This window comes from Taudactylus pleione, unplaced genomic scaffold (genome assembly GCF_031769625.1).
Source record: "Taudactylus pleione unplaced genomic scaffold, aTauple2 ptg000162l, whole genome shotgun sequence".
Lineage (NCBI taxonomy): Eukaryota > Metazoa > Chordata > Amphibia > Anura > Myobatrachidae > Taudactylus > Taudactylus pleione.
In genome coordinates, this window is record NW_028284564.1 from 49,531 (window position 1) to 64,835 (window position 15,305).

A 15,305-nucleotide genomic window follows, 5' to 3' on the forward strand; every position below is an offset into this window, starting at 1 on the left:
AAACCGCACACAAACCATCCTGTATAAAGAACCACCTCACCAGTCCAGTTTACAAGCCCCTGACAGGATCATCGTTTGTGTCCTCCTTGTCTCAGGTTATGACGCAGTTAGTGGACCGTTTGGCTACTCCCATACTGCCTCCCTTAATGGGATACCCACAGCAGTTCCAGCCTCCTATGTTTGTTCCCCCTGTACATCCTTCCTGGATGGATGTTAATGTCCACTCAGTCAGATGCTGCATTTCAACAAATGTTGCAGGTAGTCACTAAAGCGCCTTAGCAAACAATATTATTCATCAGTCTGCTCAGAATGTAGATTCAGATTCATCATCGTAGAAATCAGATAATGCGCCGGGTTCTTCTCCAGGAGCTATCTCAGGAGAGGAGGACCATCCTTCTACAATGGATGTCCCTTCTTTGGTAAGGGTGGTTAAATCAATCCTAAATATACAGGATAATGAGCCAGCCCCTAGACCTAAGGTTCCAGTGCTTAAACACCAGAAGGTGGTAAAAGCTGAGCAGCTCACTGAAGTTATGGAAGAAGCATGGAGTAAGCCGGATAAATGGTTCCATGTTACGAAAAGATTTAGCATTTTTGTATCCTTTCCCACCTACTGAATGTACTAAGTGGGAAGTCCCTTCTACTGTGGATGCTCATGTGACACATTTATCAGGAGTGCTATGTTACCTATACAGTCAGTATCTTCCCTTAAAGATCCTACAGATAGAAAACTTGAAATATAAATTAGTGTTTTCATTGGAGCTCGACCAGCTATGGCCGCGACTTGGGTATCCAAGGTGGTTGAAGAATGGACGGGGGCATTAAAAAATACCCTACCGAATGCTACCAGAGAGCAGCTGACCTATATTTCCCACATACAGGAAGTGGCCTCTTATTTGGGAGAGGCTGCAATAGATGCTGGGCTCCTGGCTTCTAAAGCATCGGCAGCTTTGGTTGTTGCTCATAGAGCCCTTTGGTTAAGGTCCTGGAAAGCAGATACCGGATCTAAGAAGGCTCTGTAATCCTTATTTTTTTATGGAAACATACTTTTTGGAGCAGAATTGGATATGATAGTGGCTACTCTGGCAGCCTCAAAATCTGCAGGTCTGTCATCAACAGCTACATCAAAGTCTAGGCAATCTTCTTTTCGGTCTTTTCGCACTCAAGGAAGAGCAAACGGACAGTATTCCTCCAGACCGTCTAGTTCTCGCAGGACCACTAAGCAGCAAACTAAGAGATCCTGGCCAGTCAGACATCCAACCTCTAAGCTGTTTGACAAACCCTCTGCCTGATGGGGCGGGCCACCTTCTGGAGGATCCCAGGGTGGGAGGCCGACCACTTCAATTTGTGGACCACTGGCATCAAACAACAGACGCCTGGGTCCGAGAAATGGTCTCTCAGGGATATGCTCTCACTTTCTGGGGGCATCACCCCCAGAAGTTTGTTTTTTTTGTACATCTCCCCTATCAGATTCTGTCAAGGTCTTGACCCTCCTGGGCTATCACACCTGCTGCGGGCAGGGGTGATAATCCTGGTTCCTGTGTTTCAACAAGGAAGGGGTTATTACTCCAATCTATTTTTGGTTCAGAAACCAAATGGGTCTCATCGCCCTATTCTAAATCTGAAAACCCTCAACAAGTTTATCAATGTACCCATGTTCCTTATGAAGACTCTTCGGTCAATTATTTTGGTAATGGAACCTGGGGATTTTATGGCTTCCCTGGACATTCAGGATGCGTATCTGCATGTGCCTATCACGCCATCCCACCAACAATTTCTACGGTTTCCAATCCTACAACAACATTACCAATATCAGGCACTGCTCTTTGGTCTATCAACAGCCCCACAGGTCTTCTCAAAGATAATGGTGGTTATGACTGCCTACTTTGGGCATCAGAGAATCAGAATACTCCCATACCTGGATGACCTTCTGATATTGGCATAGTCTCCAGCTGTTCGACAACACCATCTCCAACTGACCATTGCTTGCCTACAGACACATGGCTGGATCATCAATTGGAAGAAATCCTCTCTTTTTCCAATATAGCGTATGGTACATCTGGGGGAACTTCTGGAATCTCCGACACAAAGGGTATTTCTACTTGAGGACAAGATTTCACCCCTAATATTGCGAGTACGCAAGCTGAGGGTATCCATTCTATCAGCGATGCAGGTCCTGGGATCAATGGTGACCACCTTCAACATGGTGGAATATGCTCCATTCCATTCCAGGCCTCTGCAACAATTCATTTACTCCCGGTGGAACGGGCAGTATCATCTAATAACGATCCCAAAGGATACTTCTCACTCCGGAGGTTCGTCTCTCTCGTGGTGGCTACAAAAAGCTCATCTGGATAAAGGTCGCCTATTTCGGATTCAAAATTGGGTGCTCCTCACCACGGACGCCAGTCTTCGCGGATGGGGGGCGGTGACCGGTCATCATACCTTTCAGGGAAGATGGACAAATCGGGAAAGTCACCTGCCCTTAAAAATCCTGGAGCTGCGCACAGTATACAAAGCGCTAATACACAGTAGCCTATCTCATTCATCAGGGAGGCATGCGCAGCCATGCAGCCATGTAGGAAGTGACAAACATTCTGATTTGGACAGAACGTCATCTTCCGGCTATCTCTGCAATTTTCATCCCGGCAGTCCTCAACTGGGAAGTGGACTTGCTGAATCGTCAGGCTATACACGCCGGAGAGTGGGCTCTCCATCCGGGAGTTTTTCAACTTCTGGTAAACAAATGGGGCCTATCAGACGTGGACCTCATGGCCTCACGTGACAACCACAAGGTTCCAAGGTACGGGTCCAGGACCAGAGACCCCTCAGCAGCCTTTGTGGACATGCTGGCAGCGAAGTGGAACTACAAGCTGGCGTATCGCTTTCCTCCGATTTCCCTCCTCCCAAGGGTCCTCAGGAAATTCAGGCAGGAAGGCAGCACAGTAATACTGGTAGCTCCTGCTTAGTCCAGGCGTCATTGGTTCACCAACATACGGCATCTATCCATAGACACTCCATTTCCTCTTCCTCTGTGGCCGGATCTGTTAGTGCAGGGTCCCTGCCTGCATCCGACCTACCTCGTCTGTCTTTGATGATGTGGCTCTTGAGGCACGAAAGCAAATTCCTCTGCCAGCATCTATTACAGTCTGGCATTCTTTTGGTAAGTGGTGTTCCCACAGAATTTATTACCCTAAGGTTTTTGGGGTTTCCCGGGTACATGCTTTACTCTAGGCTGGGTTAGACCTCGGTCTCAGTCTGGCCACTCTTAGAGTACAGGTTTCTGCGCTATCAGTTTGATCCATCGAAAGATTGCTTCTCTGCCAGATGTTAGAATTATTATTTATTTATTTTTCTTCAGGGTGTTCTTCGAGTGCAGCCACCCTTTGTCCCACCGGTGGCACCGTGGGATTTGTCTTTAGTTCTCAAGGGATTACAAGCTCCCCCATTTGAACCTCTGGACTCATTGGATTTGAAGTAGTTGACAGCGAAGACACTTTCTCCTCGCTATCTCTTTTGCACGCAGAGTCTCTTATTTGGCAGCGCTCTTGTTGCTCCCCTTTTTCATTTTTCACCAGGATAGAGCTGTTCTCCGTACACGGGCGGGTTTACCTTCCTAAGGTAGTGTCCCGTTTCCATGTCAATGAAGAGATTGTGGGTCCAGCTTTTCAGTCTTCAGACCTTTCTGTAGGTGAAGCCTCCCTGAATGTGTGTTCATGCTCTCCGTATCTATGTGGATCGTACAAACTCTTTTAGAAAATCAGACGCTCTTTTTGTGTTATATGGTTTTCACAAACGAGGCTGGCCAGCTAATAAACTCTGGCTCAATTGTTGCGTATGACTATCAGATTTACATTCAGGCTGATCTCCCTGTTCCAAACACGACAACAGCACATTCTACCCGGTCCCTTGGGACCATCGTGGGCGTTTCGTTGTGGTACCTCTGCTAAACAATTGTACAAGGCTGACATGTGGTCTTCTGTCCACACTTTTTTTTAGGTTCTGCGCCTTTCACACTTTTGCCTCTCAGAATGCTTCCTTTGGGCGGCGGGTTCTGCTTTAGGACATCCCCATGATATCCCTTTGGACCCCTATGGACCCTGAAGAAGAAAATAAGAATTATTGTAGACTTACCTTTTTCTTCAAAATCCATAGCGTCCACAGGGTACCCACCCTGACACACCTGGCTGCATTGGGTCATTTTTCTTTCGGTCACGGATTCCCTCATCTTGTGTGAGAGTGTTTCTGGTGTACATTGTTCTTCCTTTTCCTCTTTCCTTCTTCTGCCTTGGGCTTGTTTACAAAACGGAGTGCCTGTAGCCAGGGGCGGGGTATATATGGAGGAGGACCTGAGTCATCCTGGGAGCTGAAAGCTTAACTGTTTGGTGCCTGGATCACTCCAACCACATTTTCCCAATGGTGTCCCTGTGGACCCTATGGACTTCGAAGAAAATTAGTTAACAAAGTTTAAGTCTACCATAACGCCTATTATTTTGGACTTAATTAGTAAAAACTAATCAACTTGCTGCTCTTGCTATTAATTATATCCTACTTCCCAGCAATTGTCATCATAAAAGCTCAGTGTGAAAGGGTATTAGTGTTCAACTTTTATTTGTTAAGCCTTGTAAACAAGGTAATAGTTAAATTTTGTTTTTAATATTTATGTGACTAATGCTTAGTATTTAGAAAAGGGGGCCCTAGACTGCACGTCTATATATATAATGGGAGGTGCTACCTGTGGAGACTGTTGTTGCAAACACAAGATAATAATAATAATGTGATGCCCAACCAAAGCAATCCAAAAATCAACCCATAGCTGCACTGCAGTATAAACGTTTTTAGGACTTACCTGGGACTGTGCCTTGTACTAAGGTGCAGTCAAAATGCCAGAATCCCTGCTTAAAACCAATGGGGGAGGGGTGCTAATCTAGGTTGAAGGGTGTGCTGTCTAGGGCCCCCTTTTCTATATACTCTATTTAGTGTGCTCCATGCACACCTGAAGGTTTGAGACGCCTTCAACCTAGATTAGCACCCCTCCCACATTGGTTTTAAGCAGGGATTCTGGCATTTTGACTGCACCTTAGTACAAGGCACAATCCTAGGTAAGTCCTAAAAATTTTTATACTGCAGTGCAGCTATGGGTTGATTTTTGGGGCATGGGTCCCCTGGATTGCTTTGGTTGGGTTGCTTCAGGGCATCACATTATAAACACATTTTCCTTTTTACACTTTTAGCACCTTTATTGTTTGTTTAATATATATGTATTATTTTTAAACCTCTATTTTTCACCTTCTTATATATGCAGCAGTAGCTGCTCTTATCTGTGTTACACTTTCTTACACTTCACCTCTCATTAGAGTGATGCCCTGGGTTGGCTTAGCTGGGCCTGTTTGGGAGTGTCCTGTGCTCTAGATTTCAACCCTAGTAAGTTAGGGACCTACCCTCAGAGGTTACCTGGGCACGGTGGGTATGCCCATAACCATGGCCATGATTATGCTAAAACCTCTATGTATTGCAAAATTCAATTGAATTATGAATGTATTATATAAAATTAGTTATGTTGAAGTTCTCCACTTGTACTTTCTTTTCTTGTATTACTTAGTATTATTTGGTAAAAGACCAACATGATCACATCTATGAACAACCTATGTGATTTTTGCTTTTGTTTGTTTTCTAACATTCTCTCTGGTTTGTTCTTAATAGTTTGGAATTGTTGATGCCGATGGGTTTATCAGTCTGTATCAGACCAACTGGAAATATATTGCTGCTAATGGAAGTCCTGCCAAACCATACTTAGTAAGGATTCTTTTGTTTTCGTTTTTTTGTTTTTTTTGGTGCATGTACTTTTACCTCTTACAGATATGTTGTACAGTTCTTCATATCTTTTTCTTTACCATACAGACATGGCAATGCCATAACAAAACTGCCAACGACTTTGTTTTCATCAGTTCCTCTTCCTTGATTGGTACAGCTGGACAGTCCAATGATAATAGGTAATTGATGCAACGATTGATTATGCATATGCCAAAAACAATCTGACTCACAACTACTAATAAGTTTTAAAGTTCCAACCTGAACCCAACCCTGTCACCACCATTAGTAACACCTCACATGTGCTACATTATGTGATCCAGGGATCATGCAAATCATCCAGCAATTGTATAACAATCCACCTATTGAGGCCATAATACTTATAAATTGATAGTAGATGGTTGTAGTTAACTACTACTTTCTGAATGTTGACATTTTATACCACACTCCTTACATAATATTACTTGAAACATGTAAACGGTTTACTGAAATTAAAACAAAGTTTATTCTTGTCATGGGTTTAATGTGTAGGTGACAGGTGCTGCACCTTAATCACTGAGTCAGTGTAACTTCCTTATACAAATTTTTAATGTTGTTCATCTTAATACAGACTTAACTTTAAAGTGCTAGAATGAAATCTAATATAATTCTGCTTGGTCATTCTAAATGACTTTGATTGTCCTCTTCAATGAGCCAAAACAACCTTTTTAGTCCCTTGTTTTTGATAAGTTAACAGTGTAACTACAGATACTCACATACAGTGCATCCGGAAAGTATTCACAACGCTTCACTTTTTCCACATTTTGTTATGTTACAGCCTTATTCCACAATGGAATAAATAATTTTTTGTCCTCAAAATTCTACACACAATGCCCCATAATGTAAACATGTAAAAAGTTTTTTTGAGATTTTTGCAAATTTAATTAAAAAAAAAAACCCACTAAGAAATCACATGTACATAAGTATTCACGGCCTATGCTGCGAAGCGCAAAATTGAGCTCAGGTGCATCCTGTTTCCACTGATCATCCTTGAGATGTTCCTACAGCTTAATTGGAGGCCACCTGTGGTAAATTCAGCTGATTGAACATGATTTTGAAAGGCATACACCTGTCTATATAAGATCCCACACTTGACAGTGCATGTCAGAGCACAAACCAAGCATGAAGTCCAAGGAATTGTCTGTAGACCTCCAAGACAGGATTGTCTCGAGGCACAAATCTGGGGAAGGGTACAGAAAAATATCTGCTCCTTTGACGGTCCCAATGAGCACAGTGGCCTCCATCATCCGTAAATGGAAGAAGTTCGGAACCACCAGGACTCTTCCTAGAGTTGGCCGGCCGTCTAAACTGAGCGATCGGGGGAGAAGGGCCCTAGTCAGGGAGGTGACCAAGAACCCGATGGTCACTCTGTCAGAGCTACAGCATTCCTCTGTGGAGAGAGGAGAACCTTCCAGAAGAACAACCATCTCTGCAGCAATCCACCAATCAGGCCTTTATGGTAGAGTGGCCAGACGAAAGCCACTCCTTAGTAAAAAGCACATGGCAGCCCGCCTGGAGTTTGCTAAAATGCACCTGAAGATCTCTCAGGCCATGAGAGACAAAGATTGAACTCTTTGGCGTGAATGCCAGGCATTATGTTTGGAGGAAACCAGGCACCGCTCATCACCAGGCCAATACCATCCCTACAGTGAAGCATGGTGGTGGCAGCATCATGCTGTGGGGATGTTTTTCAGCGGCAGGAACTGGGAGACTAGGCAGGATAGAGGGAATGATGAATGCAGCAATGTACAGAGAGAACCTGGATGAAAACCTGCTCCAGAGCGCTCTTGACCTCAGAGTGGGGCGACGGTTCAACTTTCAGCAGGGCAACGACCCTAAGCACACAGCCAAGATATCAAAGTAGTGGCTTCAGGACAGCTCTGTGAATGTCCTTGAGTGGCCCAGCCAGAGCCCAGACTTGAATCCGATTGAAGATCTCTGGAGAGATCTGAAAATGGCTGTGCACCGATGCTTCCCATCCAACCTGATGGAGCTTGTGAGGTACTGCAAAGCGGAATGGGCGAAACTGCCCAAAGATAGGTGTGCTATGCTTGTGGCATCATATTCAAAAAGACTTGAGGCTGTAATTGCTGCCAAAGGTGCATCAACAAAGTATTGAGCAAAGGTTGTGAATACTTATGTACATGTGATTTCTTAGGGTGTTTTTTTTTATTAAATTAGCAATAATCTCAAAAAAAACCTTTTATACGTTGTAATTATGGGGTATTGTGTGTAGAGTTTTGAGGACAAAAATCAATTTATTCTATTTTGGAATAAGGCTGTAACATGCAAAATGTGGAAAAAGTGAAGCGTTGTGAATACTTTCTGGATGCACTGTAGGGGCTTAACCACCTAACAGGTAATTTAAAAAGAAAAAAAAAAATCTCCTTTTTTTTTTTTTTTTTTTACATGAATTAATTTTGGAAATCATACTGTACCCATTTAGAAAGTTATTAATATTTTTTGCAAAAAATCTGCCCACAGATGTGTCCTCGTATACTATTGCTACAGTTGCGCCAAACAGCCTTTCTCGGGGCGCCAGGTCCCATGAGACTGCTTTCACCAAGCGTCTTTCTCAACCAAAAATGCGTCTTAGTCGCAACAATATGCGACAAACCGCTTCACGAGATTGCACTGATTAATTTCATATGTGCCACTGAGTCTGAATCTTGATACAAAATGCTACAATCAATGCAGCAGCCATGGCTTTATTCCACGCTAATTGTGCTTCTTATGCAGACTCAAGACGCACACCGATATTCAAGTGTTGCATATCAAATTAATCAGTCTAATGTCATGAAGTGGTTTGTCTCATCCGGTTGCAACGAAGATGCATTTTCTGGTGAAAAAGATTCTGGGCGCAAGCAGAGTTGCACGGGACCTAGTGGCTCACTCACGCCAGATGTCTCACACCATATTGAGGCTATGAGTATGAGGACACATCTGTTAATGGTGTCTTCCACTACCCTGCAGTCATATCTAGCAGACATCTATACCATTACCCATGTAGCATTTTTATTCACCCTAATAGATGCTCCATAGAAATTGACCCCTACCTGCAGCCTTAAATCTTCCTTATATAACATTATACCACCCCATGTCACCACAGTGGCCACAGATGCCTCTATCTCCCCCTGCCATATATGTGCTAATGCATAGCGTGCGACATTCAGCCCAGTCCCTTTTGAGCAATAAAACAGCACTAGGAGCGGCAATATAGTGCTGCAGGGGAGTTCTTAACTTAAATTGCCGTCTTGAGGTTGTCGATTACATGACATTCTGGGGGGCACCCACATCACAGCTCAACCCCCTTCATGGAAGTCAGGTGAGAGGAGAGGAGACTGTTACAAAAATGCTAGTTGAGGAAGAGAGCTTATGGGATGCTACCATATCAGGGAAAGCCCACCTGCCTGCTGTTGCATCCTATGTGACCACGCCAGTAAAGTAGTTAAGATACGTACGTACTCTTTTACATCGGTAGCGTATGTGCCTTGTTTACTCCAAGTCGTCGTCATCGGCTTGTTTTTCCACCTGCCCTGTAGCACTTTCAAGAGAAATGTCTCCTGATAGGCATATATGCATGTTTCCTGTGTGAGACACGTTTATGTAAACATGCGCCTTGGCTGCACTCGACATGCATTTTAGCCTCTTAAATCTACGCCAGCAGGTGAGTCAGATGCACACCGTTAAATAATCATACATGTGCATGCAATCTTTCTGGTATTGTGCAGACTGAAATCATGCAAAATACACAAACTGACACAGTGGCGTAACTATAAATTTTGCTCCCCCCTGCCATAAAAATTTCTGACCCCCCCACCTCCCCTATGCAGTGCCGCCCAGGTAGTTGTCCCCCTATGCAGTGCCCCTTACATAATACCCCCAGTAGTAGACCCCCTTATATAGTGCCCCCAGTCCTAACCCCCCAGCAGTGCCCCCAGTAGTAGTCCCCTCCAGCAGAGCCTCCAGTAGTAGTCCTCCCCCAGCAGTGCCCCCAGTAGTAGTCCCCCACCAGTAATCCCCACCTATGCAGTGCCCCTAGCAGTAATCCCCACCTATGCAGTGCCCTCAGTTGTGCCACCAGTGCAGTGCCCCCAGTAGTGGTCCCACCAGTGCAGTGCCCTCAGTAGTAGCCCCCCCCTGCAATGTCTCCAGTAGTTGCGGGGGCTGAAGTTACGCCACTGAACTGACATACGAGTAGTACTCATCTGTCCCATAGGCGCAGGGTCAGTGTACATGGATACTTTACTGGAGTGAATGAGTGAAGAGGAACATGTTCTACTCTCTCATGTACCTGTACCATTGTCGGCTAGTGCAGGGGCTCATAATTTCTCCTTCATCCACTAGGGGACACTGGAGTTCAAGACAGTGGGGTATAGACGGTGGTAGAGTAGAGCCTGGCACTTTAAATAATTCAGAAGTGTGACTGGCTCCTCCCCCTCTATGCCCCATCAGCCCCAGTTTTAGAAATGTGCCCGAGAAGAGCCGGTCACATAGGGCTGAGCTCCAGCCCACACTTAGTAATTTTACTTTTATTTTAACTTTATTTATTTTCATAGCTTCAACAAGCATTGAGGACAGGCTGACAGAGTGCTGCGTCTGTCAGCCTGCTACATGGAGGCATCAGGAGGACCCGCCACCACTAATAAAGAGTGCGTGTCCGGGTCCCAGGCACCCTGGCAGTAGCTCAGGGAGGGACACGCCACAGCTTAATATAGAAGCTGTGTCCGTGCTTCCCTATGCCTAGCCGCAGTCCTGATGCCAGCAGCTGGTAAGTATAGCTCTGTTCCCCTGACTAGCGGGGGACTGAGTTAGATCTGCGGCCCCTCCGCCCCCTCCCAGGCTCATACAGTCCTGGATTCCTGTTATAACGCCACTAGCGTTATTACAAGGGGCGGAGCTACCGCGCATATAGCGCGGATACCCATCAAGGGAGACTGTTCAGACAGTCTGTAATTACATAGGTGCGCTGTGCACTGCCCTGCTACGAGCTGCTGGCGCATCTCTTAACATCCCTGCACTGCTGAGTCAGCGCTGGCTCACTTAAAAGAGTCTGACAGCGCTGTGTGACTGCTGCCGATGTGATCTCCTCCTCCCTCTGCTCTATGCCATAGTGGTGAGCAGCAGGGGTTAGTTTATTGCCGGTTAAGACCGGATGCAGTTAGCGCCGGGGCTCTACTCCCGGCAGTGAGGGGGCGTGGCTTAGGTCCGGCAGCCGTTACTGCTCCCGGGGAGCAGGCACCGCATATTTTTTCTAGCCTCTCAGTTGGCGCACACTACAGCGCAGGCATATGCAGAGACTGTCACTGTACAGAATACAGGCAGTCTGTAACTTTGCAGAGGCAGCTGTTTGCAGTGCAGGGAGAGGCGTAGAAGTTTGTGCCTGAAGACGCTGCACTCACTGTACCGCTGCTGGAGTTAGTTCCAAGCACATTTGTCTACCTATGACATAATGCAATATGGGTAGCTTTGTATACATGCCTACATGAGTTAAGTGTATGTATGAGTATATATGTGTATATATATGGGGCTTTCCTGCTTATATATACTGTCTGTTAAAACCAGTTTTGTTCTATTGATGTTTCCAATGATAAAGCGCGGCGGAATACGCTGCGATATATAAGAACTGTTAATAAATATATAGATGAAGAGGACCTATGTGTATAGTCTCCCCTGTGCATAGCTGTAGAATCTAGATAGAACCTAGTTTGGTCTCTATTATAGTACAATGCTGAGGCATACTGAGCTGATTACAAATTATGCACGCAGTGTAGCAGTCTTCCTGCTTACTTAGTCACGCAGCGGAATGGTCCATATAGAACTTGGCTCATCTCTGTAGTTCCTATATGGTGGTCAGATTCCAGCAATGAACTTGTTAGTACTTTATCTAGCAGTAATGTACTTCTATTCTGTAGGGGAGAGCACTTCAAAACTGTCGACCCCACAACTATCCTAACTGCTGCTCTACGTCATTGTGATGTCACTGTGTAGAGATAGTTGCGACTATTTTACAATTGTCTATCTCAAGATGGCTGCTGGAGTCTGTTTGATTAGGAAATTAATCAGTACTCACTAATGTCAGATGTTATTGAAGCAGTACCTCTACATATCATGGGACCCGCCGCCACTATTATAGAGTGAGTGTCTGGACCCCTGACACTAGCTCAGGGAGGAACATGCCGCAGCCTAATACAGAGGCTGTGTCCATGTCACTTTGCCCTCCGCATGACAAATATGCCTGTATACGTTAAATATAATGCAGTATACTTCATTGATCTGAGGTTGTCCTTTTGATCCCCACTTTGAAAAGGTGGGTTCAACTGGAGCTCAAATGGCTCACCTGATAAGGCAAGGGCAGAAGGCTCCCAGGATCTATACCAGTCTGGGACAGCGCGCTGCTAAAATATCAGGCCTACAGAGGATGGACACACGGCACATCAGCAGTCTCCCTGCGTGGAGGTAAGCCACAGTTCATACTTACCTGGCAGGGGAGATACCATGATTACAAAGGTGATTCTCCCAGGGCGAGGCGCATCCATTGCACTCTGGGTGTGCTGACCCCCGATGATTTCTCAAAATGCGGAAATCTCGACTGCATAATTTGTGGAAGTGGGGGACTGCGTTCACGCTTTCTCCTGGATAAATTATCGTTACCTGTGACCTTGTATGAGGGTACATGTATGTATGTATGTATGTATATATATATGTATATATATATGTATGTATGTATCGCTTCTTATCCTTGCCATAAAGGCAGGGGTAGGATTTGTTCTTATCAGTTTTATATCTGATACCTTGCATATTTTAAAAAGAAAGATACTGCAATTGGAGGCTGGACTCTCCTGCTGCGGTGGGTTGGTACAACAACTTCTATTTACACCTACTATGTATGAATGTATTTGTTATATGTGTGGGTATGCCTATGCTTCCGCAATCATTAGGTTACCTCTAATTCCACAGATGGGAAGCCAGCTGGGATTACCAGAAGCTGTAGGCTATAATATATTATATTGGCTCTATAGACTAGAGTCATGTTCTGCAGTTTACATTGTGATAGTAACAATTCCCTAAGGCATGGCTTCTAATATGGACCATATACTTGTCTGGGAGCCTTCTGGTAGTCCACACATGTATATAAGATAGGCACTTACACCCTTCTGGGTTTACAGTTTTGTTCCTGTCAGTTTATATCTACGGCGCCCCCTTTTCGGGGGAGTTATTATTATTACAATGTATGTGTATATAGGTGTATGTATATATACTCGCTTTGACAAAGGGGCACGTATCCCCCGAAACGTCGGCCTGTTTGTTTCAACATAGTTTAGATATACCTTTTTGATCACTATTTAAGTCTCGGAGTGCCGCTATTTGTGGTTCCTACTATGTATATATTTATATATTATATAGAGCATAATGATCTCCTGGTGCAGGAGTCTGACAAGTATACTTACTATGTTGACTTCTCATGCAACTATTTGTCTAAGTGTACGTGTGTATGTATACCAATATATTCATGTTCCTCGTATGACTACTTCCTAATAATTGGGAAACACCTGGTTTTTTTTATAGCCCTAACTGGGGTTTTCTTTACAGATGTATCCCTTCTTACTTGGGATAATTATTGCATTCTATGTCTATGTACAGGTACCTTTCTCTGTATAGGTTCCTGTACTCCATATTATTGTTTAGTCGCATATCTCAATAAAATGAGGCTATAAAGTGGCCCCTGGGTACATTCCTATCAGTACATAAAAATCCAGATTCTATTCCATCCTCAGGGCTTACTTGGTTAAATGACAACAGACCACACTTCTGCTCCTGTGCCTGAAGGTCTAGGGCCACCCGCCGAATAGGCAGGGTCAGGCCTGGCTTGATTAGATTGGTGGGTATCCAGTAAATCATGGGCCCTGCGGTTCAAGTTTAATCCCTCATTGTGAACACTATGATTGTCAAGGGTCACTGGTGGGATCCATCATCAAATATGTAATATTGCTATGTGTATCTTGACCAGTACAGGGTCTTATTTAATTCTTTCACTATCCCGCCTCTTGACTAATACGCACTTAACCATTATAAGTGTTAATGTACTAATACTTACTCTAGCAGACCGTGCTTGGGGTATATGTATAATCTATATAAGGATACACATCCCTAATGGAACAAGCTCAGGTATAGAGTCCTGTAGTACGACCTTCTTGTTACCACTAACATTTTGCTAGTTTTCTACAGTCTCTCCTACGGCAACATCGCCAGACTGAAGACTGTGCTATGGAGCATTGGTTTTTAGCCCACTGAAGCTACTCTCTATTCCCGATGTGACGGGTTGCTGTGAGATGGAGAAGGTCAGTGACATTCTACATAGTTTCTAGAGGGCTTCTGATTGCTCACAGGTAAGCGGTACCCCACTATTGCCTTGTAAGATGCTCCGATTTCATGCAACCTGACACGACATAGCCGTTATTCTCCCTTATGCATCCTAGCTGCAGACTTAGTAGCCATCCACTCTTTTTAGCAGTAGGCTCTACACTTTAGAGCTTTCCTGGCGTGCATAGCAAGTCACTTTATTCTTCTGTTGGGGTTATAATGGACTGTGACTGTAGCGCCTTGGGGGTTATGCACTTCTTTATATTAAAGCGTGACAGTCATTATGTTCCACGCAGGGGGCCTGGTTGGTTTTCCTGTTCAGTACTGTGAATATTTTCATCACACTGACAGGTACCTGATGGGTACCTCTATGGTTGTCCTAGTTCTGTAGCCTTGCTGTATGGTTGCTTCCCTATATTGGTAGCTCTCACTGGGTGACTGTTGCATCCGTGCTCTTTAACTGCTAGGGTAACTGGGTTGTTTTTATACTATGTTCAGGACAGCAGTTGATACTGCCTACGCACTTCCATCATGTTGGATGTTGTTTGGAGTTTGTTGCTGTGGGTTTCTTTTCAGGTCGGCACAGTGGCTTGGGCTGTAAGGTCTCCACCTGGGATGCCCCATACACTAATTCGAGACCCACCACAGGCAGTAGTAACCACTCAATAGGCAGACAACTGATGGGCTGCCAGACATTCTGCCAGTGGTCTGGTATGGGGATTTACAGCTGCAAGGTTTCAGTTGCTGTTTTTCCCTCTGTTTCTGAGTTGATTGTACTGCTGTCTGATGCTCTGAAAGGAATTGTGGTCTCGATTCTTTCAGAGCTGCCTCTGCCTCATTGGGATCTCTATCCTTATTGGAGACTTCTATGGTTTCACTCTGGTTGCCAACCTTGTAGTAGTTGGACCTCAAGAATGGTCCAGGGCGACTGTTCGGTCTTGTCTTTTGCTCCCTGTATACTCTTGTTAGGAGTCTGTGGACAGGATCAACTCTGTATCTGTAGATTGGTATTGTTATATGTATAACTATATGAGTTATGTCCAGCAGTGCTGGGATTCTGCTGTCTCCAAATTATACAGCTTCTCATGTTC

The 15,305-nt window shown here is 44.7% G+C and overlaps 1 protein-coding gene and 1 non-coding gene across 2 annotated transcripts in view; both read left to right on the forward strand.

Moving 5' to 3' along the window:
• The window catches only part of LOC148521421 (dmX-like protein 1), a 69,873-nt gene that overhangs the window by 48,457 nt on the left and 6,111 nt on the right, over positions 1-15,305 (forward strand). Inside the window, exons 14-15 of the mRNA XM_088475142.1 lie at positions 5,704-5,796; positions 5,902-5,993. Coding sequence (XP_088331268.1) covers positions 5,704-5,796; positions 5,902-5,993 — 185 coding nt within the window. The remainder of the gene's footprint in view (positions 1-5,703; positions 5,797-5,901; positions 5,994-15,305) is intronic.
• Positions 12,324-12,488, forward strand: LOC148521422 (U1 spliceosomal RNA). The gene has a single exon (XR_015878824.1). It is a non-coding gene; the product is annotated as a U1 spliceosomal RNA (small nuclear RNA).